The sequence below is a fragment of the Pan troglodytes genome, chromosome 20 (genome assembly GCF_028858775.2).
Source record: "Pan troglodytes isolate AG18354 chromosome 20, NHGRI_mPanTro3-v2.0_pri, whole genome shotgun sequence".
Lineage (NCBI taxonomy): Eukaryota > Metazoa > Chordata > Mammalia > Primates > Hominidae > Pan > Pan troglodytes.
Genome location: NC_072418.2, coordinates 35716926 through 35744449, shown reverse-complemented (window position 1 = coordinate 35744449; position 27524 = coordinate 35716926). Strand labels below are relative to the sequence as shown.

Genomic DNA, 27524 nt, shown 5'->3' with positions numbered 1-27524 from the left:
GCCAGGCTGGAGTGCAGTGGCGCAATCTTGGCTCACTGCAGCCTCCAGCTCCCGGGTTCAAGCGATTCTCCTGTCTCAGCCTCCTGAGTAGCGGGGATTACAGGCGCCCGCCACCACACTCAGCTAATTTTTTTATTTTTAGTAGAGACGGGGTTTCACCATGTTGGCCAGGTTGGTCTTGATCTCTTGACCTCATGATCTGCCCGCCTCAGCCTCCCGAAGTGCTGGGATTACAGGCATGAGCCACTGCGCCCGGCCAATAAATTATTTTTTTAAAAAAGGTTAAACATCATGGAAAATATTCAAGAGCCACATGGAGACCTATATAATTGTTTTCAGTGGTTCCTACTAGAACTTAAAGTCACTGGGCTAAGGAGGTGTGGATCGGGGCTGCTGTTGCACAGGTTGGGCATTGCACAGTTCCAGGAGGCAGCATTCACACAGACAGCCTACCTGTGATCAACCTGGGATGTGACTGTTGCCCCCATGAGTTGTGCAAAGCAGTAGCCCCAGCTTTGTCTCTGGGTGTCAGCTTCAGGGCTGTCTCTTATAGCGCCCAGCCCCAGCATTGTGCCTCTTTGAGATTTCGTTATTTTTAATAAATAATAAGTCTTCATTTGCCCCAGAAAATTGAGATAATAATGTGCTGGATGCACACTGATGCTCTTATTGTCAGGAATTGGGGTCTTGCCCATGGTCCCAGATAGTTTGGTTTTGTCCCAGGAAGAGGCCTTGAGAGGACCAGGCTCTCTGGACTCCAGGGTGTCCTGTAACTGGGCTGTTCTTGTGCAGTGTCTTGAAATAAGGACATTTGCCCTCCTCCCCAGAGGGCCTAGACCCTGTAGGATAGGACAGAGTCGGGAACCAGCAGAGGCTTCAGCTGGCCTGACCTGTTTGTTTCTTTTTCAGAAGAGCCTTTGGCACCCTCAGATCCCTTTTCCCTGAAAACCATTGAAGATGTGAGAGAGTTCTTGGGAAGACACTCCGAGCGATTTGACAGGAACATCGCCTCTTTCCACCGAACATTCCGAGAATGCGAGAGAAAGAGCCTCCGTCACCACATAGTCAGTAGCCGTGCTGTCCTCTGCCTGGCGTGCCTTGTCTTGGATCAGTGCAGGGCGCTGGGAGCCCTCAGTTTCCTCTGGAACTGCCTGGTGCTGCCTCACTGTTTGAAGTCTTTTAAAAATGTTTCTCTCTAACTATAAAAGTAGTTTAACCGGGCATGGTGGTACAAGCCTGTCTTCCCAGCACTTTGGGAGGCCGAGATGGGAGGATCTCTTGAGGCTGGGAGTTCAAGACCAGCCTGGGTAACATAAAAAGACCCCATCGCTACAGAAAATACAAAAATTAGCCAGTCATGGTGGCATGCACGTGTATTCCCAGCTACTTGGGAGGCCGAGGTGGGAGGGTGACTTTAGCCCAGGAGTTTGAGACTGCAGCGTGCTATAGTCATACCACTGCACTCCACTCTGGGCAACAAAGTGAGACCCTGTCTCTTAAAAAAAAAAAAACCAAGTGGTAAAGTCATGGGGAGGTATAAAAATGAGTATTATTATCCTCTGTGTTAACCCCAAGGGGAAGTTTCTCCTGCTTTTAATGCATATACACCTAAAAAAAAAGTTGAGAAAAATCATGTAATTGACTTGATAAAGCTTGCGTTAGCACTTGAAGCTCTGGGCGCCTTACCCGCTCCGGCTCCCCCATCATGGCCTCGCTGGTAAGGGTGGCCTGTCCCTCTGCTCTATGTGGTTTAGGACTCAGCGAATGCTCTCTACACCAAATGCCTCCAGCAGCTTCTGAGGGACTCTCACCTGGTAAGCAGCAGGACTTCTGAGAGGGAGAATTGCGGTGCACCCCCATGCAAATCCAAGCCCTTTCACTGTGCTTTTCTTGCCCTCTAGAAAATGCTCGCCAAGCAGGAGGCCCAGATGAACCTGATGAAGCAGGCAGTGGAGGTGAGGGTGGGGCGGAGTGGCTGGGAGGCACACCCTGTTGCCCGCTCACACCCTGAATGGGGTCTGTTGATTCCACAGATATACGTCCATCATGAAATTTACGACCTGATCTTTAAATACGTGGGGACCATGGAGGCAAGTGAGGTAGGTTCTCAGTTATTATCACCCAAGATGGAAGCCTTCTTCTGTGCTTTTTGAGAAATTTGAAGGTTCGTTAAAATCTGTTGTTAGGATGCCGCCTTTAACAAAATCACAAGAAGCCTTCAAGATCTTCAGCAGAAAGATATTGGTGTGAAACCGGAGTTCAGGTAAGGGTTTGCGCCACAGCGGCTTGGTGTCCTCAGAGGCAGGGGTGCTGTCTTCTCCCGGAAGCAGGCCCTCTCGGTGGCAGAGGTGACACGCTGGTTTGATGTGGTTAGTTCTGAGGAGCAGTGCAGTTACTTGCAACCAAAGATAAAGGGCTGCCCTTTACAGGTGACTGTGTATGGCTGTCCCCCTCCCACACTGCACCAGCACGCCGGCTGGATGGGAGCCGCTGGGCATGGGGTTTTGTGCAGCTGGTCCCCAAGTGGGCATGTAATTTGCCCATGTGGGTTCTGCGTGCAGGGGACATCCCACCTGCCCACCCAAGGGAACCTTGCCATAGAGGTACCTACTTAGGAGTTAATTTAAGTTTCATTTCTTTAATTTTTATTCTTTTTGAGACAAAGTCTCCCTCTGTCGCCCAGGCTGGAGTGCAGTGGTGTGATCTTGGCTCACTGCAACCTCTGCCTCCCGAGTTCAAGTGATTCTCCTGCCTCAGCCTCCCGAGTAGCAGGATTACAGGTGCACACCACCACGCACTGCTAATTTTTGTATTTTTAGAAGAGATGGGGTTTCACCATGTTGGCCAGGTTGGTCTTGAACTCCTGACCTCAAGTGATCTGCCCACCCTGGTTTACAAGTGCTGGGATTACAGGCGTGAGCCACTGCGCCGAGCCTAATTTAAGTTTCATTAGGACACAAAAATGTTTCACCTCCCACAACCCTCTTTGGGTTGTTTCCCTCTAGGAATAGGATTTTTTTTTTTTTCAACTTTTCTTGTACAACTCTATCACCTGGCAGCCTGAATGGGATTGAAGGCTCTTCTGTTTTGCCGCTGACTTGAGTCAGATGACTTCTCAGTATCTGTTTTTGTGTTTCATTCCTTCTGGTTTGTTGTGAGAAGTGTAGATCCTGAGATGTGTTCTTAGATCCAGGCCAGAGGGTTCTCTTACTGTGCTCTGAAGTTGTCACTTTCCAAATTATTTTACAGCTTTAATATACCTCGTGCCAAAAGAGAGCTGGCTCAGCTGAACAAATGCACCTCCCCACAGCAGAAGCTTGTCTGCTTGCGAAAAGTGGTGCAGCTTATTACACAGTCTCCAAGCCAGAGAGGTTTGTGCTTGGGAAGGGGACTGGCCAAGGGGTAGATGCTACATCCAGATGAAAAAGCAAAGAGTGATGCTGTCTTAAGGGATTTTTATGGGGCTGGGTGCAGTGGCTCACCTCTGTAACCCCAGTGCTTTGGGAGGCCAAGGTGGGAGGATCACTTGAGGCCAGGAATTGGAGGTTGCAGTGAGCTGTGATCACACCAGTGCACTACAGCCTGGGTGATAGAGTGAGACCCCTTCTCAAAAAAAAAAAAAAAAAAAAAGAAGTAAAAGAAAACAAGTCAAGAAAAAGTCAGTAAGGAAGAGACATAGCTGTATGTGTAGATAAGGGATGATCCTGAGTGTATGGAATGAAATAAACAGGAATGCATATGGTAGACTTCCAGCCAACAGCATCAAAGAATGGGGGATAGCTGTTTAGCCACGATATGATGGTGAGCTCATAGCTGTCCTGGACAGATGTGCAGGAAGCAACAGCAGGAGCCTCTGGGAAAAGAGACTGGCTGGCAGGGATGGGAGGAACATTCACAGTTTGCTCTTTTGTATTGTTTGAATTTTTAAATGTGAATGAATTACTTAAAATTTCAAAATGGAAAAAAAGTGAAACTCCACATGGGCAGTGGACTCCATGTCTATAAAACGGAAGTGACCTTAGGAAGGACCTTAGTGACTTTAGGAAGAAAGAGACTTTTGGTGATGGCTCTGGGCTCATCTTCATTTTTTATCACTGCAGCCACCTCCCTGGGCTCTTTCAGCGTCCAAGGGGGTGGCAAGGCATGGTCTGCTTGGAGTTAACATATATATTTTTTTTTCTTAAGAGACAGGGTTGGCTGGGCGCGGTGGCTCACACCTGTAATCCCAGCACTTTGGGAGGCTGAGGCGGGCAGATCACGAGGTCAGGAGATCGAGACCATCCTGGCTAGCACGGTGAAACCCTGTCTCTACTAAAAATGCAAAAAAAAAATTAGCTGGGCATGGTGGTGGGCACCTGTAGTCCCAGCTGCTCGGGAGGCTGAGGCAGGAGAATGGCATGAACCTGGGAGGCGGAGCTTGCAGTGAGCCAAGATTGCGCCACTGCACTCCAGTCTGGGCGACAGAGCGAGACTCCATTTCAAAAACAAACAAACAAAAAAAAGAGACAGGTCTCACTCTGTCACCCAGGCTGGGTGCATTTGTAGATCACTACATCCTTGAACTCCTGGGCTCAAGTGATCCTCTTGCCTCAGCCTCCCAAGTACCTGGGATTACAGCCATGCACCACCACCCTTGGCTAATTTTCATATTTTTTTGTAGAGGTGGGGGTCTTGCTATATTGCCCAGGCTGGCCTCAGACTCCTGGCCTCAAGCAATTCTCCCGTCTCGGCCTCCCAAAGCACTGGGATTACAGGCGCGTGCCGCCGTATCTGGCCAGAGTTACTAATACCTTGTTTTGGTCATGTTCTGAAATTGCTGGGCATTCTTTTCCCCCTGGACCTGACATCTGATCAGGACGCTGTAAAGGAGCTTGTGCAATGACATTTCTCCCCCAGTGTATGATCTCCCTGATATGTGGTTTCACAAGGTGTGCGGTGGTAGGGAGTTGATATGCTTGTCAGTCTGTTTGAATCTCATGATGGCATTGAATGTGTGTCTCACCTTTGCAGTGAACCTGGAGACCATGTGTGCCGATGATCTGCTATCAGTCCTGTTATACTTGCTTGTGAAAACGGAGATCCCTAATTGGTAACATTTTCTTTTAAGATACTCTTTTGAAAATGGCAGTGCTTGGCCGGGCACGGTGGCTCACGCCTGTAATCCCAGCACTTTGGGAGGCCAAGGCGGGCAGATCACGAGGTCAGGAGATCGAGACCATCCTGGCTAACACGGTGAAACCCCGTCTCTACTAAAAAATACAAAAAAATTAGCTGGGCATGGTGGTGGGCGCCTGTAGTCCCAGCTACTCAGGAGGCTGAGGCAGGAGAATGGCGTGAACCCAGGAGGCGGAGCTTGCAGTGAGCTGAGATCGCGCCACTGCACTTCAGCCTGGGCGACAGAGCGAGACTCCGTCTCAAAAAAAAAAAAAATGGCAGCGCTGCACTGCGGTAGTTCTAATGTAACTCTAGGAAAAGCCCATCTTCAATTGGACACCTGTTATGAGCTAGGTGTGGGGCCTCCCCCTGCTTCATCCATCCACTTACAGATGGGGAAACCAAGGCCCAGAGAGCTTACGTTTCTTGTTCTGGAATGAGTGTCTAGACAGTGGTTGAGCAGAAAGCTGATTGCCATTCTTTCTGGCCCCAAAACCCATAATCTCTCCCCCGGAACCCACAGCTCAGTTTACGGTAATCAGCTTGCTAAAGACTATTTCAGGGAACTAGCTAGTCATTTTACTTGTCTTCCTAATCGCACACACTCTGCAGAGAGACCCAGGGGTTGGTGGTCATAGCTTCCTGAGCGAACCGACCGACTAGATATTTGATCAGTTGCCCAAGCCAATAATATTTTTTTTGCAGAAGTGTGACTTGGATAGACAACAACATAACTTTTTTCTTCCTTTCGTTAGGATGGCAAATTTGAGTTACATCAAAAACTTCAGGTTTAGCAGCTTGGCAAAGGATGAACTGGGATACTGCCTGACCTCATTCGAAGCTGCCATTGAATATATTCGGCAAGGAAGCCTCTCTGCTAAACCCCCCGTAAGATCTCACCCCTGCCCTGGCCTGCCTTTGTGGGCATCATGGTTCCCTTGATAGGGTGCTGGGGTTGGTATGTGGGCAGACGGATTCTTAAATTGCCTCCCAGGAATGGCGCCTCAGCTGTTTGAGGGCTGTGAGTCTTAAAAATCACTCAGTGAAGAGAACACCAAGCCTCCAATTGGTGGTAAAAGTTGGTGGGTTATCATTGGGATTTACATTGTTAATATCCTACTTCATTAGTCCCCATCCTCTCCAAAGACATGTGGGTGCAAAGGGAAGCCAGAAATAGGGAATTTGGATTTCTTGACCTTGATAGTCAAGAAGTGATGTCACGGGATCCCTGGACTGTCGCTTTTCCAGCCGGAAACCTCTGTGGCTGGTGGCTCCTTTGCCTGAGTTTTGTTCGGGCCTGCTGGGCTCATTTCACGCTCTTGGCCTGGCAGGCTGCGCTCGGCTTGTGCTACTGGCCTGGATCCCATGCCTGCCAAGGGCGAGCCAGGTGTGGAGTGGCGGAGGGTATGTGAGCAAGTGCAGGGTCTGGCCACTGCACACAACCAGGTGTGCCGACTGAGGTGGGGTGGGCAGCTCCAAGTTGCTTGTACAGGGTTCTGCTCTATGCAAGGCTGCAGCTAGAGCAGGCGTACTGTAGGCCACTTCCACGGTGGGCACTGGGGAACACAGTGGCGCCTGGAAGCTTGGAGACACCAGGAACTGCAGAGCCCCAAAGAGGGTGTCATAGCCCTGGCTCGGGGAACTCCTAGGTTGGGTTCCCTGAAGGGCCAGAGCTCTTCTCTCCTCTCGTCACCTGCAATGTAGTGAGTCGGGAGCATGTTTTAGCTCTCTTTATGTTACAGCTCTTTCAGTCCAGCCATTTGGTGGGTCCCGAGTTCTTGTCCCATGTCGAGGAAGAATGAGGTACGTAGACTAGTGGAGGGTGAGCAAGGCAGAGAGGAGCTTTACTGAATGGCAGAATAGCTCTCAGGAGACCCACAGTGGGGCAGCTTCTTTCCACAGGCAGGTCGTCCTGATGAGTCAAAGAGGCCTGATGTAGGTAGCTCCTTCCTGCAGTTGGTAGTCCCGACATCTGTCTGAGTCTGGCTGAGTCCGGGGTTTTTTATGGCTCAGAAGGGAGGGAGTATGTGCTGATTGGTCTATGGGTGGGCCTGGAGAAGGCACCATGAGTTCTCACTCTGGGCCGTGGACTCCACTTGGAACTGACAGCCCGGCCCCCAGGCTTTAGGCTGTCCCTGTCTTGAAGGTGGGGCTTCACTGGGCACCTGCACCTTTCCACCCAGAAGCGTGTCTGCCTTCTGCCACCATCAACATGCTGGCCAGTGCACCCAGGCTGTTTGTGCCAAGGGGCATCTGCAGGCCTGCGCTGAGCTGCCCTCAGCCCCTACCTCGACTACTCTCCCATGCTTATCAGCGCCCAAGATCTTGGAGGGGTCTGAGGCATCAGGAGGCTGGTGTGTCAGTGTCACACCAAGCATGTGCACACATGGCTGGGTTGCAACAGTACCCGGGCTTGGCCTCAGCTTTGCTCTGAAATTGAAGTCGGTGCCAGGAGTGGGGAGGAGCAGGAGCAGGCACTTACGAGCCTGCGGCGGCAGGGGTGCTTCCTGGGCCCCTGAGAGTGCAGAGATTCCTGGATCCAGAGCTGCGGCTGGGTGGCTGCAGCTGCGCCTGGGAGTGCAGGGCTCCCGCCCTGCCAGCTCAGTAGGAGATGGGGGCTCCTGCCTATTCCTGGCTCCTGTTGGCCCTGCAGAGTGCACAACCCTGGCCGCGCTTCCTCCACTGCAGCTTACGTCTTTGCGGCAGCCACTCCCGATGGGCTGCCACTGCCATCTGTGAGACCATTAATGTGTGCAATTCGAGGACTCAGTGGCCTTGCCATTGTTTCCTTGGTTGTTATTGAGCATTGGCTGGGGTCGGCGAGGGGATGTGATTATATTTCTGTGTGAATCATGAGAATCTTGAACCATAGTTGTCCTGCTGGCCTGTTTTACTACATACCAATGAGTAAAATGTGATCATACAGAAATCACAAAGTTGAAATCTATAAAATGAAAAGATCTCTGTATTATAAGGTGAGAGTGCCAAGGATTGAACATTCATCTTTGTCAGACTTTGATGTAGAATATCCCCAAATAATGATGAGCTAAAGCGTCTGGGAGACAGCATCAGCCTGTCCAGGTGCTCTCAGGTGCAGGCATTTCCACCACATTCATTCATTATTGACACATTCATGCATTTTCAGTCTTTTTCCTACCCATGTATATTTTACATAATTGAAATTATATTGTGTGCTGGGCCGGGCACGGTGGCTCACGCCTGTAATCCCAGCACTTTGGGAAGCCAAGGCAGGTGGATCATCTGAGGTCAGGAGTTTGAGACCAGCCTGGCCAACATGGTGAAACCCTGTCTCTACTAAAAATACAATAATTAGCTGGGTGTGGTGGCAGGTGCCTGTAATCCCAGCTACTTGGGAGGCTGAGGAGAATTGCATTAATCCGGGAGGCAGAGGTTGCAGTGAGCTGAGATTACACCACTGCACTCTAGCCTGAGCAACACAGCAAGACTCTGTCTCAAATATGTATATATATATAGAGAGAGAGAGTACTGTTTTTTTCCCAAAAGAATAGCTTAATTGTTTCCTAATTAGAAGACTAATATTTGCTTACAAATAGTATTTGCAGTCTATAAAATGGCAGTGAAGACAACAAAAACTTCCCATAAACTTACTAGCCAGGGGTGACACTTATTAATATTTTAGCATTTGTCTTTTTTTCTGTGCATACACAATTGTATCTTTTTTTTTTTTTTTTGAGGCATGTGAGCCAGCATTTTATTCGTTCATTTCTTGCATGTGAAGCACTCCTCAATCACATCCTTGGCCCGAGATTCTTTGCCAAAGTCCTTAACTGCTACATAGCTGCAGCTAGCCCCTTCATAGGGTCTCCCCTCTCTGTTGGTTTTACAGAGGCCTTACCCATTCCCTTCGTTTCTCATTGTCATCAATCTTAATTAGTTTGACCTGGTGTTCAGCACCTAGGGTCTCCCTAATGTGGCACATGCAGGCTTATCACAGTTGGATGCAAGCACACCAAGATGGGCTCAGCAGTCGTCTGAGGCTTTGGCAGCTTGGCGAATTCCATGTGCTAGGCCACCATGGATGAAGGCGTCCTTCAGCACCCCTTGTAAATCAGTGTTAACGTCCATTACACCGCCAGCAGCAATGTCTTCCTCGGCCATGGCAGTGGGTCACGGGTGCAGCAGTGCAATATCTTCCTCAGCCACGGTTGTGGGTCATGGGTGCAGCAGTGCAAGACCTTCCTCAGACATGGCAGTGGGTCACGGGTGCAGCAGTGCAATATCTTCCTCAGCCACGGTTGTGGGTCATGGGTGCAGCAGTGCAAGACCTTCCTCAGCCATGGCAGTGGGTCACGGGTGTAGCAGTACAATGCCTTCCTTGGCTATGGCGGTGGGTCACGGACGCAGCTGAATCTTCAACACACCTGAGCCTCTGCCTCCACATGACTTGGCGGTAGCAAGGAATGAACACAGTTATCTTTTTAACCAAAATTTTAGATCATGATCTCGCTGTACTCGTTGACAGTATTCAGGTACTTGATGAAGAATTAATCTCTGCTCTTCTCTGAAGTCTGATTTAATTCCCCCACTCGGCTGCCAGTGAAATTGGGGGTCATCCATCGCATCTCGGATGTGGCTGGCTGTGGCTCTTCTGAAAAGTTTCTTTCTTCTGCCTTGTTTCCATATTTAGGGGGAAATCAGCAATCTAGAGTATGTATGTGGGCTGGGTGCAGTGGCTCATGCCTATAATCCCAGCACTCTGGGAGGCTGAGGTGGGTGGATCACCCGAGGCCAGGAGTTGGAGACCGGTGTGGGCAACATAGTGAGACCTTGTCTCTACAAATAAATAAATAAATAAAAAAGAATGCGTATGTGTGTGCTCTTGTGTCTCTACCTATGCGTGCATGCAGATCAGAATTTCTGTTCATTTCCAAGGCTGGGGAGTAAGAGTTGTGAGTTTGACTTGTTTTCTGTGAGGCTGTGGGAACTTGTGTTTCTCTCACCGTGCCTGCAGTGGTTTCTGCCCTGCCCTCTGGTTCTTGCAGGGCAAGAAACAGATTGGTCTGAGAGTTCACTCCCTGGCCGGCTTTCCTGCCCTGCAGAGGAATCACTCTGCTGTGCCTTGCTGGGCCCAGGGTGTCTCTGGTCACCTGGAAGGAGGTGTCCACCTCTCGAAGATGCTCCCATCCCCTTGCTGCCCCCCTAGCGTGGCTGTCTTCTGCTTTCTCATTTTCTGTGGAGGCCTTCACCAGGTTGTAAGGAGGTGGCTGACCAAACAGTATCCATCAGCTTCTCACACCTCCTTTTATTTCAGAAAATATTGCAGGCACATTGGCAGTAATATTTGAGAGGTTCCTTCTCTCGTGCTGGTGTTGATTTGAGGGTTTGAGTCCAGTCTTTCTTTTTTTTTTTTGAGACTGAGTCTCGCTCTGTCACCCAGACGTGAGTGCAGTGGTGCAATCTCAGCTCAATGCAACCTCCACCTCCCGGGTTCAAGCGATTCTCCTGCCTCAGCCTCCCAAGTACCTGGGACTACAGGCACGCACCACTACACACGGCTAATTTTTGTATTTTTGTGGAGATAGGATTTTGCCATGTTGGCTGGGCTCGTCTTGAACCCTTGACCTCAAGTGATCCGCCTGCCTCAGCCTCCCAAAGTGCTGGGATTACAGGTACCAGCCACTGCGCCCAGCCTGAGTCCACTCCTTCTATAGGCTCAGATGTCTTGGGCATGTCTGTTTGTCTCTGCATCTGGGGTGTAAGGATGCCCCTAAGGATAGTGTTTAGTTTGGATGGGCAAGGGAGGGTCACAGCCCAAGGCACCCCTCTTGTTGTCAGGGTGTTGGACCCTGGTTCTGCCCTCCTGGATGGAGTATGGTTGGTTCTGGTGAAACCTTGAGACAGGTATGCATCATCCTCACGGCTGGCTGTGAAGCCCACCCTGCAGGTATTGAGAGATGCTCGTATATTTACTGTGGCCTGTAATTGATGGAGCAGGCATCGTGGCTTCCTTGTTGTTGTGATTCTGTCTGTATCATGGCCTCTGTCTTAGCTGCTCACTGGTTTAAGTAATGAAGTTCCCTTTAAGAATGTAGAGAGTCATTGGTATGTATTGATGGTGTTTCCTAGGGAAAAATCCTAAGTGTATCTCCTCACAGCAGAAGAGGTTTCTGAAAAGTACTAAGGACTAAATATGAGGACATCCAGTTAGATTTTACTATTGATTTTATGTAATATAGTTTCATGGAAATTTTCTCTGCAAAATATACTTGAGATGACCATAAGCTTTTATTTTTCTTAGAGACAGGATCTCGCTCTGTCACCCAGGGTGGAGTGCAGTGGTGTGATCCTAGCTCACTGCAGCCTCCAACTCCTGCGCTCAAAGGGATCCTCCTGCCTCACCCTCCTGGGTAGCTGGGACTACAGGTGTGTGCCACCACACCCGGCTAATTTTTTAATTCTTAAATTTTTTGTAGAGACGAGGTCTCGCTATTTTGCCCAGGCTGAGCTTGAACTCCTGGGCTCATGTGATCCTCCCACCTCAGCTTCCCAAAGTGCTGGGATTACAGGCATGAGCCACCACACCTGCTCAACATTCTTTAAGCATGTTCATAAATGAAGACTTCAGCTTTCTGAAAATAAATTACTGGGATGACTCTAGAGTTACCTTTGTGAATGAAAAAAAGAGAGCACTTTGAAAGAATCTGGGTTGGGCCTGGTCACTCATGCCTGTAATCCCAGCACTTTGGGAGGCTGAGGCAGGAGGATCACCTGAGGCCAGGAGTTCGAGACCAGCCTGGGCAACGTAGCGAGACCGCCATCTTTACAAAAAATTAGCGGTGCACAGTGGCACACCTTTAGTCCCAGCTACTTGGGAAGCTAAGGTGGGAGGATCACTTGAACCTGGTAGTTCAAGGCTGCAGTGAGCTATGATTATACCACTGCAGTCCAGCTTGAGAGACAGAGCAAGACCCCGTCTCAAAAAAAAAAAAAAAAAAAAAAAAAACAGATAAAAGAAAAAAACAAGAAAGAACCTGTACCATTCTTGTCTGCGGCTTTGCATGCTTCTGGCCTTCCTTACGTTACTGGGTTTCTCATAAAAAGGATTTACCCATTTCTTTAGTAAGTCCTTGCTGATACCCCCTCTCTTCCAATAGCTCATTCTTCCCTGAAGATTCAGTCTTGGGAGACCTACCTGTCTTCATCACTGCTGTCTAAATCGTTAACCAGAGTTGTGGAAAGAGTGCTGGATTTACCTGGATAACAATGTGTGATGTTTCTCTGACCCTAAGCTGCTCAGCTGCGAATTGCGGTGTAAAGCGGATTGTTAGAGCTTTATATGGCACACAGCAGCTGGGGGCAGAAGTGCCTCTCACAGGTGCTGGTATTCATTTGCTAAGTTAACCCTCCTGGGGGACTGCTGGGAGGACCCTGCATGGCAGAGGACCCCAGGAATGGCCTATCCCCAGAGATGCTGTCAGCTCTATCTTTAGGTGGACCTCCAAGTCCAAACTTAGAGGGCTATAAAGAGACATCCTTATTCCACAAATTTATCAGGGTTTGGGGGTCTTCTGGCAGCCGCTGGCTGGAAAAAATTCCCTTGACTTCTCACCAAGACCCTTTTTCAGGAAGCGAATTTGTCATTACATGGTTTGGTTGCAGGTGCTCAAGGAAGCATTGAACTGTCTTGCGAGAAATGATTTCATAAAGTATTATAAAAAGTATCTAGAGTTTTGCCTTTTTTTTTTTTTTTTTTTTTTGAGATGGAGTCTTGCTCTGTCACCCAGTCTGGAGTGTAGTGGCACCATCTTGGCTCACCGCAACCTCCACTTGTGGGGTTCAAGTGATTCTCCTGCCTCAGCCTCCTGAGTAGTTGGGATTACAGGCGCCCGCCACCACACCCGGCTAATTTTTGTATTTTTAGTAGAGAGGGGTTTCACCATGTTGGCTAGGCTGGTCTCAAACTCCTGACCTCAAGTGATCCACCCGCCTCGGCCCCTCAAAGTGCTGGGGTTACAGGCATGAGCCACCACGCCTGGCCTATTTATTTATTTTTGAGATGGAGTCTCGCTCTCTCGCCCAGGCTAGAGTGCAGTGGTGTGATCTCAGCTCACTGTAACCTCTGCCTCCCAGGTTTAAGTGATTCTTCTGCCTCAGCCTCCCAAGTAACTGGGACTACAGGCATGTACCACCATGCCCTGCTAATTTTTTGTGTTTTTAATAGAGATTGGTTTCACCATGTTGGCCAGGCTCGTATTGAACTCCTGACCTCAGGTGATCCGTTCACCTCAGCCTCCCAAAGTGCTGGGATTATAGGTGTGAGCCACTGCGCCTGGCCATGTGGCCATATTATTTAATAGGCACGTCCAAAAAGCAAGACCCCTCTCTCTCCTGCTGGTTGACAGTGGGAAATTGAGACCAGCTTGTGAAAGGGCTTTCCTGTCCAAAGGCCCCAGATAAGACAGCAGAGAATTGGGCTGTGCAGGCATTTGGTCAGAGGCTTGAGGAGGAAGGGAGGCCACAGCAATGTGAGTTTCCACCTGGAGGACAATGGTGTGTGTGCGCCGCATTCCACGCTGGAGATGGCACATTCCACATATACACGCAGTCAGGGTGCCGCCACCATCCCCATCCCCCACAGGGAGCAACCGTCAAAGCCTCCACTTCCAGGAAGCCTTCTCCCCGCCTGACGTCAGCCCGTCCTCCGTGTCAGCGAGCAGGTCCCATATGAGACCGGAGAGAGGCGCAGCCGATACTGCTCTGAAGAGACAGCCGGGGTTGTTGCTGAGGCGCTGGGTTTTGAAGGATCTGCACTGACATCTCGTGGTGTGTTTGGTTTTTTCCCTGTAGGAGTCTGAGGGATTTGGAGACAGGCTGTTCCTTAAGCAGAGAATGAGCTTACTCTCTCAGATGACTTCGTCTCCCACCGACTGCCTGTTTAAGGTGAGATACCAAGACATCTCTGTGGGTAAAGGTGGGTGAGGAACACTGCATCTCTTGGTGTCTCTATAAAATCCATCAGGGTTGGCCAGGCATGGTGGCTCATGCCTGTAATCACAGCACTTTGGGAGGCCGAGGTGGGAGGATCACTTGAGGCCAGAAGCCCGAGACCAGCCTGGGTAACATCATGAGTACCCGTCTCTACAAAACAATACAAAAATTAACCAGGTGTGGTGGCGGGCACCTGTAGTCCTAGCTGCTCAGGAGGCTGAGGTGGAAGGATCAGTTGAGGCCAGGAGTTGGAGGCTGCCGTGAGCTATGATTGTGCTGTTGCACTCCAGCCTAGGTGGCAGAGTGAGAGCGGCATGTTTCCCCACCTCCCCCAGCGTGCTGTGCTGTAGCTGTGCTGGGCGGCACACTGTGGGCGCAGGCCAGGCCTCTTGCTTTCTCAGTTCCTCGCAATACTACTCATTCTTCCAGGCCAGCTCAGTGGTGCCTCCGCTGGCAGCCCTGGCAGAGCCGATGCCTCCGCTGGGCTCAAGGAGCGTGTGCACTGGGCGTGTGCACTGGGTTGGGAACACGGTGCCTGACTTCCTGGTGGTCTGGTCACCTGGCACATGGGGGCAGCTCCCTGCTCAGACACTGGCCACAGGCAGGCCGCTGAGGTGCCCGCAGGGCAGTCCGTGAGCGCTGGGCGAGGGCAGAGCCCCCTGGGGGAGGCTGCTGTGCTTCCAGGTGACCTGGAGCCAGAGTGGGTCCTGGGGAATGAGCACGTCCAGGAAGCACCAGGTGAGCTCTGCAGGTTTGTGTGTTGATGGGGTTTCCTGCTCATTGCAGCTATTCTCTTTCCTTTGCAGGCTGAGGCTCTATTAGAATAAAAGAGGATCCCCTAGTCCATAGCAAGTATAAAAATAATAATAATAAATAAAAAAATACAAGATGAAGCTGGGCATGGTGGTGTGCACTTGTAGTCCCAGCTATATGGCAGGCTAAGGTGGGAGGATCACTTGAGCCCGAGAGGTTGAGGCTGCAGTGAGCTCTGATCGTGCCACTGTACTCCAGCCTGGGCAACATAGCAAGACCTTGTTTCTAAAAAAATAAATAAATAAATTTTGTTATTTGTCACCCTGTAGGGATTCACTGAAAAAAAAAAAAAAAGAATACAAGAGGAACAGGGCTGAGGCTTTTTCTAGTGAGGTGGCAAAATCCACACTGATGTTCAGAGATGTGTTGTCTGCCCGCCATTCCTATTGCTTTATGAATTTTGTCATGTTGTTTTTTTGTTTGTTTGTTTTTATTTTTTGGGACAGAGTCTCACTCTGTCACCCAGGCTGGAGTGTAATAGTGCGATCTTGGTTCACTGCAACCTCCATCTCCCAGGTTCAAGTGATTCTCCTGCTGCCTCAGCCTCCCGAGTCGCTGGGATTACAGGCGTCTGCCACCACGTCCGGCTAAGTTTTGTATTTTTAGTAGAGACAAGGTTTTACCATGTTGGCCAGGCTAGTCTCCAACTCCTGACCTCAAATGAGCCACCTGCCTTGGCCTCCCAGAGTGCTGGGATTATAGGCGTGAGCCACCGCTCCAGGCATGTCATTGTTTTTTTAATTATGGAAAACTTTTAACATTTCCAGAAATAAAGAGAGTAGTAGAATGAGCCGGCCACCATTGTGCAGTTGTTTCATCTCTCCTCACCTGCTTTCCCTACCACCAAGATGATTACAAAGGAAATGCCAGAGAGCAAATCATTTCATCCATAAACACATAGATGAGCATTTCTAAAAGGACTCTCGGCCAGGTGCTGTGGCTCACGCCTGTAATCCCAACACTTCGGGAGGCCGAGATGGGTGGATCACTTGTGGTCAGGAGTTTGAGACCAGCCTGGCCGACATGGCAAAACCCCGTGTCTACTAAAAATATAAAAATTAGCCAGGTGTGGTGGCAGATGCCTCTAATCCCAGCTACTTGGGAGGCTGAGGCAGGAGAATGACTTGAACCTGGGAGGCAGAGGTTGCAGTGAGCTGAGATCACGCTACTGCACTCCAGCCTGGGCGACAGGACGAGACTCCGTCCCAAAAAAACCAAAAAGGACTCTCAAAAAATTTACTCCTAATAATTGAGTAATTCCAGCATGTGGATAGCATCTTGGATGTCACTTTTCAGCACATTGCATCAGGTAACCAGAAAGAAGTGGAGAGGCTTCTGAGCCAAGAGGACCATGATAAAGATGCCGTCCAAAAGATGTGTCACCCTCTCTGCTTCTGCGATGACTGTGAGAAACTTGTCTCTGGGTAAGAGGGTGCTGGTGGAGGCTCAGAGTGCCAGGAAGCAGGAGACAGGCCTCCTGGACCTTCTCCACTGTGCGCTGTGTGACTGCAGATAAGGACTGTCCTCCCTGCCCCCCAGCTGCCTCTGCTGTACAGTGGAGATGATAACAGCTGCCCCTTTGGAGAATCAGATAGGTTAGAGGTTGTCAAAGCACTTGCTCACCGGCGGGCTGGCTGCCAGGGTAGGCTGGTTATAGGGCCTGCCCCAGCCTCAGAAAGAGGGTTTTAGGATGGGAGGAATGTCAGTTTTTCTCAGTAACATTTTTGGTTTCCCATTATCCTTGTCAGGCTATTTTGCTGGGTGTGGAGGCCTAAAGGGTTGGTGGGGGAGAGACTCCAGGGCCAGGTGCCTCTGTTCCTCATGCTGGGTGAGCGCTGGGACAGTGCCGGAGACACACATCTCTTGGGTGGCATCCTGTGAGCCGCCTTCTGTCTGTGGTACCTGCCTATCTACCTGGTCAGGGAGAGGATTTGCTGTGCCATTCCCCTGTGTAGTTTTCTGTCTCTTTCTGTATTTTAGGAGGTTGAATGATCCCTCAGTTGTCACTCCATTCTCCAGAGACGACAGGGGGCACACCCCTCTCCATGTGGCTGCTCTCTGTGGTATGTGGTCCTGGGCTGGCCCCTAGGGGCTGTCACAGCAAAGGGATGGTGCCCAAGGTGACCCAGCAGAGAGGCCTGGCTGATGGGCTGGGTGGGGGTTGGCAGTTGGGGCTGCATCGTGGGTCCACCCTCCAAGGGCCGGAAGGAGAAGAGGAGCAAATGTTCCACAGGCCTCGACGGCCACCCTGCTGCCTCCTGCGCTGGCTGAGCCCCTCTGCGTGGTTCCCACGGCATGGAAACACTGCCTAACGCTGCCCCAGGCTGGGGGCCCAGCAAGGGAAGGCTTGAATCTGAACTATGAGAACGGTCTCAGAATCGTCAGCTTGCAGTTCTTGTGGCCCTGCCTTTAAAAAAATATTATTATTGTCTTTTAAAGTATACATTTGGCTGGGCATGGTGGCTCATGCCTGTAATCCCAGCACTTTGGGAGGCCGAGGCAGGCAAATCACTTGAGGTCAGACATTCGAGACCAACCTGGCCGACATGGAGAAACTCTGTCTCTACAAAACATACAAAAATGAGCCTGTCGTGGTGGTGCACGCCTATAATCCCAGCTTCTTGGGAGGCTGAGTCAGAAGAATTGCTTGAACCTGGAAGGTGGAGGTTGCAGTGAGCTGAGATAGCACCACCGCACTCCAGCCTGGGTGGCTGAGTGACTCTGTCTCAAAAAATAAATAAATAAATAAATAAATAAAATAAAGTGCACATTCAAGATAGAAAACATAAGGTCCTCCAGAGTCCCCGGCCATCCCTGTCTCCCAGGGATCGTTGTGATTGATGAGCGTCTGGGGTGTCTGCATGCTTGTGTGGATGTGTGGATGCATAAAGTGTGTGGTGCTCTAGGGCCCATAATATTCTGTTGTGTGCTGTTTTTCTCCTAGCACTATGCAAGAATATGTTTACTTGTCAGTATTTTTTAATGGCTGCATAATACTCCATCTTATGAACTGATGAGTCATGGAGCCTCTGGAAGTCTAAGCCTCTTTTCCATTATTGTTTATTGCTGAGAGGTGGACTTTTGCTGGGTCCCCTCCAAGGCCCACCCCAACATGTCTGGAGTCTGCGGAGCCTTACTTTATATTAGCTGTAGTTCCTCTCTAGCAGAAAAAGTATCTACCGTGTGTTTCATGCCCAGGACTAGGAGGGTGCAATAGTGTTGTGGTTTTACAGTTAAGGTGTGGAAGGCCTCTGCGCCTTCCTTCTCCATCGTGACGTCCTTCTGCTCTGCAGGGCAGGCATCCCTCATCGACCTCCTGGTTTCCAAGGGCGCCATGGTAAATGCCACAGACTACCACGGGGCCACTCCGCTCCACCTGGCCTGTCAGAAGGGCTACCAGAGCGTGACGGTGAGCAGTGGTGCCTTTGTGGCGGGCTGTTGCTTTGCTCCTGTGAGCTTGGTTCTGCGTGGTGACTGTACGGTCATGCTGGCTACCCTGCACCCCCGTCTCCTGGTGCTGTGCCCCCCTCGTTCCACACCAGCTCTGCTGCAGCAGTAGTCAGGGAGTCCAAGGACTCCCGGGGTCTCCTGGGAAGACTTTCTGAGTCTCCTGTACAAGATCGTTAGGTTTAGATTTGAAACTTCCTGGCCGGATGTGGTAGCTCACGCCTGTAATCCCAGTGCTTTGGGAGCCCAAAGCAGGAGGATCGCTTGAGCCCAGGAGTTCAAGACCAGCCTGAGCAACCTAGGGAGACCCTATCTCTACCAAAAAATATTTTTTAAAAATTATCTGGGCATGATGGTGTGTGCCTATAGTCCCAGCAACTTGAGAGGCTGATGCAGGAGGTTTGCCAGAGCCCAGCAGGTCGAGGCTGCAGTGAGCAATGATCGTGCCACTGCACTTCAGCCTGGGAGACAGAATGAGACCCTCTCTCTAAAAAGAAAAACTTCCTGATCATATGGGGGAAGAAAAGGTGGGGCTTTAGACTTTTTTCTTCAGTCTCTCAAGTGTCAGGAATGATGGGTGTTGGTTTAATTTGAATAGTAGCATAAATAAGATCGAAGATGGGAGCAAATGACCTCCCCCTGCTAAGACTGGAGGCCGGGCCTCCCAGGGAGCCGGCTGTGCCCTGCTCATTGCTTTCCTTTATCTCCGCAGCTGCTGCTGCTGCACTACAAGGCCAGCGCAGAAGTGCAGGACAACAATGGGAATACGCCACTCCACCTGGCCTGCACCTACGGCCATGAGGACGTGAGTGGCTCTTGCTGTTCCCGGGGGGGCTGCGTTCACCCTTTCCCACTCATAGAGAAGTCGGGATTTCTCATTAATGTATTTTGTGTCGATAATTATTGGAACATTGGGTGTGTAAATTTTTTTAATATGAAAGAATGTTAGGCCAGGCACGGTGGCTCACGCCTGTAATCCCAGCACTTTGGGAGGCTGAGGTGGGCAGATCATCTGAGGTCAGGAGTTCAAGACCATCCTGACCAACATGGTGAAACCCCCATCTCAACTAAAAATACAAAAATTAGCTGGGCGTGGTGGCGGGCACCTGTAATCCCAGCGACTCGGGAGTCTGAGGCATGAGAATCAGTTGAACCTGGGAGGCGGAGGTTGCAGTGAGCCAAGATCGCACCATTGTACTCCATCCTGGGTGACAGTGAGACTCCATCTCAAAAAAAAAAAAAAAAAGAGAATGTTTAATATATTACAGATGCCATATTGAAGTAACAAAGTTTAAAACAAGTCACTCGTTATCTTATCCTGAAGTCAAATCATTTTCATTTCTCCTTGCTACCATCTGGTTCTTACTTGTGTACATATTCAATTTTTACATTTTCTGTTTTTATTATTTACTTATTATTTATTTTTGAGACAGGGCCTCACTCTGGCACCCAGGCTGGAGTGCAATGATGGGATCTTGGCTCACTGCAACCTCCTCCTTCCAGGTTCAAGCGATTCTCCCACCTCAGCCTCCCGAGTAGCTGGGATTACAGGTGTGTGCCACCACACCCAGCTAATTTTTGTATTTTTAGTAAAGTCGGGGTTTCACCATGTTGGCCAGGCTGGTCTGGATCTCCTGGCCCCAGGTGATCTTCCACCTCAGCCTCCCAAAGTGCTGGGATTACAGGAGTGAGCCACCGCACCTGGCCTTTATTTTTTACTTTTTAAAATTAGAAAAACAAATTTTTTTTTGAGACAAGATCTTGTTCTGTTGCCCAGGCTGGAGTGCAGTGGCATGATTTTGGCTCACTGCAGCCTTAGCCTCCTGGCTCAAGCCATCCTCCCACCTCAGCTTCCCCTGGGACTAAAGGTACACACCACCACGCCTGGCTAATTTTTATATGTTTGTAGAGAAGGGGTTTCGCCATGTTGCCCAGGCTGGTCTTACATTCCTGAACTCAAGTAATCCTCCCACCTCAGCCTTCCAAAGTTCTGGGAATACAGGCATGAGCCACCATTCCTGGTTCACTTTTATAATAATATTCAAGAATTGCGTAATTTCCATTTTCACGTCCTGTTTCACCACTATGTGCTTATTTTTTCCTACCCGCCCTCCTTCTGGCTTCTCTCCATAGTGATATATGGATAGATTTACACACGTGTGTGGGGCTCAGGCCTGGCCAGGTGGTTGATGTATGAAGATGACACCATGCCCTGTATGCTTTTATGCCACTTGCTTTCCTAACTTAGCTCTACGTTACAGAGATCCTCTAGGTCAGTCCCTGTTGATCTAGCACATTCTTTTTTTTTTTTTTTTGAGACGGAGTCTTGCTCTGTTGCCCAGGCTGGAGTGCAATGGCACGATCTCAGCTCACTGCAACCTCTGCCTCCCGGGTTCAAGCGATTCTCCTGCCTCAGCCTCCTGAGTAGCTGGGACTGCAGACACGTACCACCACACCCAGCTAATTTTTGTATTTTTAGTAGAGATGGGGTTTCACCATGTTGACCAGGCTGGTCTTGAACTCCTGACCTCAAGTGATCCGCCTGCCTCAGCCTCCCAAAGTGCTGGGATTACAGGCGTGAGCCACCGTGCCTGGCCATCTAGCACATTCTTTAATAGCTATCGTGTGTTGTGTCAGTGGTCTCCAAGACCACCCTGGGCTCAGTGATTTGCTGGGAGGACTCACAGAACTCAGCATGTAGTCACACTCACAGCTGTGGTTTGTTACAGCAGAAGGACACAGAACAACATCAGCAAAGGGAACAGGCATGTGGTGGAGTCCAGAGAGGAGAGCAGGGGTGAGCTTCAAACAGTCTCTCTCAGCTGGGCACAGTGGCTGGCACTTGTAATCCCAGCACTTTGGGAGACCAAGGCTGGCAAATTGCCTGGGGTCAGGAGTTCAAGACCAGCCTGGCCAACATGGTGAAACCCCGTCTCTACTAAAAAAATAGAAAAATTAGCTGTGTGTGGTGGCACACACCTATAATCCCAGCTACTCAGGAGGTTGAGGTGGGAGAATCACTTGAACTAGGAGGCGGAGGTTGCAATGAGCTGAGATTGCACCGCTGTACTCCAGCCTAGGCGACAGAGCGACACTGTGTCTCAAAAAAAAAAACAAAACAGGTCTCTTTTCATGGAGCCACACAGGATGGGCTCAGTTCTTCCAGCAGTGAGTTGGAACAACACACAGGAAGTGTGGTCCACTCGGGAAGCTCATTAGGAACTCAGTCCCGAAGAGTTAATGAAGGCTAGTCCTGTAAGCACCTTCTGGACAGCATGTATCAAAATGCCATACTCCCAGAAGAAACTCGGGCGTTCAGCATAAACCACATTGTATAAAACAATTCAGGCCCAGTGTGAGCCACCTAATCAGTTAGGGAATTTTGGGAACACTCCCCACATCCAGGCACCCATAGAATGTTTCAGGCCAACAGGCAGTCTTGCAAGCAGGCCTCTCAGTGGTTAGCAGTCTCAGGCCTGCTGCAGTAACTCTGTTCTGTACATGGAGACATCACAGTTTTTGCAGCCACTTCTTACTGATTGGCAGTTTCATCCTTTTGAAAGCATGAGGTGTCCTGGCTGAGCGCAGTGGCTCACATCTATAATTCCAGCACTGTGAGAGGCTGAGGTGGGAGGATTTTTTGAGCCCAGGAGTTTGAGTCCTGCCTGGGCAACAGAGTGAGACCCTGTCTCTACAGAAAAAACAAACAAACAAACAAACAAACAAAAAAACCATCCAGGCATGGTGGTGCATGCTTGTAGTCCCAGCTGCTCGGGAGGCTGAGGTGGGAGGATCGCTTAAGCCCAGGAGTTCAAGGCTGCAGTGAGCTATTATTGCATCACTGCACTGCAACCTGAATAACAGAGAGAGATCCTGTCTCAAAAAAGAAAAAGAAAAAAAAAATGAATGAGAATGAGGTGTCCTGATCAGACACTGTGACACCTCTGAGTTCTGTCTGTTACTGCACATTTGCTTGGTGAGGAGGTCGAGGAGAGCACGGACCTTGTCGAGGCTTGGTACATCCATGAGCGATGCCATTTCCCCATCTCTTTGCAGTGTGTGAAGGCTCTGGTTTACTACGACGTGGAGTCGTGCAGACTTGACATTGGCAATGAGAAAGGAGACACCCCTCTACACATTGCTGCCCGCTGGGGCTACCAAGGCGTCATAGAGACATTGCTGCAGAACGGAGCGTCCACCGAGATCCAGAACAGACTGAAGGAGACGCCCCTCAAGTGTGCATTAAACTCAAAGGTAGCTCTTCCCATCTCTGAGGGGCAAGATGACTTTGAAAGAAGATCGATGTCCGTAGCTTAGGTCTTGGCCTACTAGACAAATTGTGCATTATTGCCTGAGGGCAGAACTTGGCTTGCACCCTTTCTGCCGCATGTGGGACGTCATCATTAATGGGTTTTACTGATATATTATTTTTGGTTTGAGTGGGCGTTTTTCTCAGGGTTGTTCCAGGAACTCCTGCAGGCAGAGTTTGTTCTGGCTGCCGAGTGCTATTGATTTATTGGCAAATGGAGTGGGTAGAAACGAGGCTCCGCAAGGGCAGGAACTGGGGAGGGAGCAGGATGTGTTGGAACTCTTTTTTCCCGGTGCTTCACCTTCAATGCCTAGAATCTTTATTGAGACTCGGCCAGTTCTGGACATCATTGAGTATGGTTTCTTTCATACATAATTTGTTAATGAGCTCACCTTTTTCTGGTAGTAATTTCTGGAGACATAGTTTGGGGAGCATGTTGTGAAGTGCTCCCCTCTCGTGAGTCAGTGGGGCTTGGAGGTGGCTCGCAGAGGCCAGTTCTCTGCACTCTCGTCTCCCGGCAGCAGAGCTGGTGAATGGCATCGTTAGAGAGGCATGTGGCAGACCGACCAGGGGGAGCACAGGGCCCTGTGAAATGGAGACCCCAGCATGGGCGTCCAGAATATCTGCAAGCTGAGGCTCCCCTGAGGGATTCTGTTCCAATCCAGGTCTCTAGGGGAGCCCCCTTTGTACAGGCCTGACTTTCTGCCTTTTTACAAAAATATTTAATTTTTTTTGTTGTTTTGAGATGGAGTCTCGCTCTGTTGCCCAGGCTGGAGTGCAGTGGCACAATCTTGGCTCACTGCAACCTCCACCTCCTAGGTTCAAGTGATTCTCCTACTTCAGCCTCCTGAGCAGCTGGGATTACAGGCGCCCACCACCACACCTGGTTAATTTTTTGTATTTTTAGTAGGGATGGGGTTTCACCATGTTGGCTAGGCTGGTCTTGAACTCCTGACCTCAGGTGATCCACCCACCTTGGCCTCCCAAAGTACTGGGATTACAGGTGTGAGTCATTGCGCCCAGCCCCAAAATATATGATTTTAGAGAAGTAATAGAGATGAGATCTTAGTGTGTTGCCCAGGCTTGTCTTAAATTCCTGGCCTCAAGTGATCCTCTCGCCTTGGCCTCCCAAGCTGCTGGCATTACAGGCATGAGCCACTGCGCCTGGCCAGCTTTCTGCCTTTTGATGTTTTACTGGCTCCCTTTTATAATTTCCAGCTCTTCCAGGTTGTTCTTTCAGTTTGTTCACATCTTATTCTTGGAGTAGCACAGTTTGAATTTGTTTTTATTTTTGTTTTCTCTAAACCTCTTTATTGAGGCATGATTGGCATACAGAAAGCTGTATATAGTCAGTGTATACAACTTGATGAGTTTAGAGATGAGTGGACATCCATGAAACCATCACCACCATCTACGCCATAAACATATCCATCACCTCCAAAAGTTTACTTCTGTTCTTTTTTTTTTTTTTTTTTTTTTTTTTGAGACAAGGTTTGGCTGTATTGCCCAAACTGGAGTACAGTGGTGCGATCTCAGCTTACTGCAACCTCTGCCTCCTGGGCTCAAGGCATCCTCCCACCTCAGCTCTCGAGTAGCTGGGACTACAGGCATGCGCCACCACACCCGGCTGATTTTTGTATTTTTTATACAGGTGGAGTTTCACCATGTTGGCCAGGCTGGTCTCAAACTCGTGACCTCAAGTGATCTGCCCGCCTTGGCCCCTTAAAGTGCTGGGATTACAGGTGTGAGCCACCGCCCCTGCTTTCATCTTTCTTTTTTATTGTTTTGGTTTTTTTTTTTGAGACGGAGTCTCGCTCTGTCGCCCAGGCTGGAGTGCAGTGGCATGATCTTGGCTCACTGCAACTTCCACCTCCCAGGTTCAAGCAATTCTCCTGCCTCAGCCTCCCTTGTAGCTGGGAGGTATAGGTGTGTGTCACCAAGCCCAGCTAGTTTTTTTTTTTTTTTGTATTTTTATTAGAGATGGGGTTTCATCATGTTGGCCAGGCTGGTCTTGAACTCCTGACCTCAAGTGATCTGCCCACCTAGGCCTCCCAAAGTGCTGGGATTACAGTTATGGGTCATCTCGCCCGGCTTCCCTCTTTTTTTTTTTTTTTTAATTATTTTGTGTGTGTGTGGCAGGGACACAGCATAAGAACTACAGTAAAGCACTGTTTGTGAAGGGTTAGATTCCTGTTTCTGGCTTCAGGGGCCTCCGGCTGTACCCCCTGAATACTGCAAAGGTCGCAGCTTTCTGGCAGGCAGAGCTGACTGGGCTGAGCAGTGCCACCACGGCCGGGGCTGCTGGGATGTCTTGGGAGGAGGGTTCTATTGCCGTGGCGTTTGTTTACCAAAGGCCCTTCCAGAGGGAGATCTGCAGAGGAAAGGAGAGGCTGCCTTCTCGGCTTGGCTCTGAGCTGTTCCTACTTGAGACCTGTGGGTGCTAGAGGAAAGGCCACACCTCATGCCTGTGGACAGACAGGCCTGGGGGCTGGATGCAGTCACCTTTCAGGCTCCATGCGGGTCTGGCTTCTCTCATCCCTTGCGTCCATGCGTGGGAAGCCCTGAGCCCTCCCACGGGACAGGAGGAGCCGTGAAGGGAGGAAGCCCCAACTTTGGGGTGATCGTGCGTAAGTTCCCACCTGCTCTGGGTCTTGGTTTTTCTGTCCATCCAAGGGTGCGACTGGGCCACGTGACCTAAGGCTCACTGCACTGACATTCCGAAGAGCTAGGCCGGCAGTGGGGCGTGTGGGTGATGGCACTGTGCTGAGACGACCCCCATCTCACTGGGTACTGTTGGCATCCCCCTTGTCCCCCTAGATTCTGTCTGTAATGGAAGCCTGTCACCTGTCCTTCGAGAGGAGGCAGAAGTCGTCTGAGGTAAGTCAGCCGGGCTGAGCAGGTCGGGTTACCTTGGAGACCAAGGGCGCCTTCTCTGGTCCTCACGTGTCCTTGTGCCCTGTCCTCTCTCTCGTTGGGGCTCCTTGGCTGCAGGCCCCTGTGCAGTCCCCGCAGCGCTCTGTGGACTCCATCAGCCAAGAGTCCTCCACTTCCAGCTTCTCCTCCATGTCAGCCGGCTCAAGGCAGGAGGAGACCAGGAAGGACTACAGAGAGGTGAGGCTTCCAGAGGGAGGGCTGGGGAGGGGAGGCCTTGGTGGCCCTGGGCAGTGGTGTCCAGCTGAAGAGCCGTGGCCTGACAAGGGCCGCCCTCTCAGCCTGCTTGCCCATGCTGGGGCCGCTGCTGCTCTGTGGTGGCCGAGGTTGGTGCCTTCGAGCTGGGCCCAGCGGCATCTCGCGGTGCTGTATATTTCGGTGTGCCCTTCATGGACCACTCCCTGAGCAGCAGTTAGTGTGGTAGAGTGCGTTTGTGTATTAGAGAGAGGATAGGCTAAGAAAAAGACAAGTCAGGTCATGTAGAAGTCCGCTGATTTCAGATCATTTTATTTTTATTTTTTATTTTTTGAGATAGAGTCTCGCTCTGTTGCCCAGGCTGGAGTGCAGTGGTGCAATCCAGGCTCACTGCAACCTCCACCTCCCAGGTTCAAGCAATTCTCCTGCCTCAGCCTCCCAAGTAACGGATTACAGGCGTGAGCCACCATGCCCGGCCAGATCTGCCTCATTCTTTAGCTGAGGAGTGGACTGTTGAATGGATGTACCACCTTCGATGGCCCCCCCATGGGTGCTGAACCCTCACTGACCCTACCATAGTGTCCCACTACCCACAAGCCGTGACATGCTCTTGGAGGACCAAGTAAGCTTAGCTCCATGCAAAGCCATAGCAGAGAAAGCCAAGAGACATGGTCCAAAGTCTAACGGAGACCTGAAGTTGTCCCTGGGAGGGGTGTCCACCCTCATGGTGTCCCAGCTAGCAGATACTGATAGCTGAGTTCAGTATTTCTTTTTTTTTTTTTTTTTTTTCTTTTTGGGACAGGGTCTCACTGTGTCACCCAGGCTGGAGTGCAGTGGTAAAGTCATAGCTCCCTGCAACCTCAAACTCCTGGGGATGGCCTCCAAAGTGCTGGGATTACAGGCCGAGCCACTGCACTTAGCTAAGTGTATTTTTCTAAATCATAGGGGTGGCTGGCGTCTTAGGAAGGACTTGTGTTCCAAGGCGACCATGGCCTCACCTTTCCACTGATAAATATACATTTATATGTATATACATATAAATATACATATACATTTATACAATTCCACTGATAAAGTTACAGTTTATATTCCCTAAATGGCAGTGGGTTCTGTGCACACCAGCAACTTCCTAGGATGCCCTCTCTGAGCAGTTTTAGGGACACGTTTACAGGATACTAAATCAGCCGGGCGTGGTGGCTCACACCTGTAATGCCAGCACTTTGGGAGGCCGAGGTGGGCGGATCACCTGAGGTCGGGAGTTCGAGACCAGCCTGACCAATATGGGGAAACCCTGTATCTACTAAATATACAAAAAAAATTAGCCGGGCGTGGTGGTGCATGCCTGTAATCCCAGCTACTAGGGAGGCTGAGGCAGGAGAATCGCTTGAACCTGGGAGGCGGAGGTTGTGGTGAGCCAAGATTGCGCCACTGCACTCCATCCTGAGCAATAAGAGCGAAACTCCATCTCAAAAAAAAAAAAAAAAAACTAAATCAGACGTTAAAAGTCCACAAATCAAGCCAATAGATTTTCAGAATGTTTATATTATTTCTATTATTATTTTATTGTTGAAATCATTTTTCTAACATTCTTGTTCCTTTTATTAAGGTAGAAAAACTTTTGAGAGCAGTTGCTGATGGAGATCTAGAAATGGTGAGTTTTTAGAAGTGCTTTTTATTTTATTTTTATTTTTTAGAGACAGGGTCT

At 50.0% G+C, this 27524-nt stretch overlaps 1 protein-coding gene across 13 annotated transcripts in view; it reads left to right on the top strand.

Annotated features, from left to right (window-relative positions):
• ANKRD27 (ankyrin repeat domain 27) overlaps positions 1-27524 on the top strand; it is a 77686-nt gene that overhangs the window by 29697 nt on the left and 20465 nt on the right. For 10 of the 13 annotated variants that reach the window (XM_054673817.2, XM_054673821.2, XM_054673819.2 and 7 more), the window contains 17 exons: positions 910-1064; positions 1755-1814; positions 1902-1955; positions 2034-2099; positions 2187-2263; positions 3250-3371; positions 5011-5089; positions 5910-6042; positions 13984-14076; positions 16234-16361; positions 16918-17000; positions 18231-18346; positions 19097-19189; positions 22441-22638; positions 25511-25570; positions 25685-25804; positions 27426-27470. In XM_054673817.2, coding sequence (XP_054529792.1) covers positions 910-1064; positions 1755-1814; positions 1902-1955; positions 2034-2099; positions 2187-2263; positions 3250-3371; positions 5011-5089; positions 5910-6042; positions 13984-14076; positions 16234-16361; positions 16918-17000; positions 18231-18346; positions 19097-19189; positions 22441-22638; positions 25511-25570; positions 25685-25804; positions 27426-27470 — 1682 coding nt within the window. The remainder of the gene's footprint in view (positions 1-909; positions 1065-1754; positions 1815-1901; positions 1956-2033; positions 2100-2186; positions 2264-3249; positions 3372-5010; positions 5090-5909; positions 6043-13983; positions 14077-16233; positions 16362-16917; positions 17001-18230; positions 18347-19096; positions 19190-22440; positions 22639-25510; positions 25571-25684; positions 25805-27425; positions 27471-27524) is intronic. The other 3 variants (XM_063801477.1, XM_009435217.5, XM_063801479.1) reach the window with 1 other exon arrangement.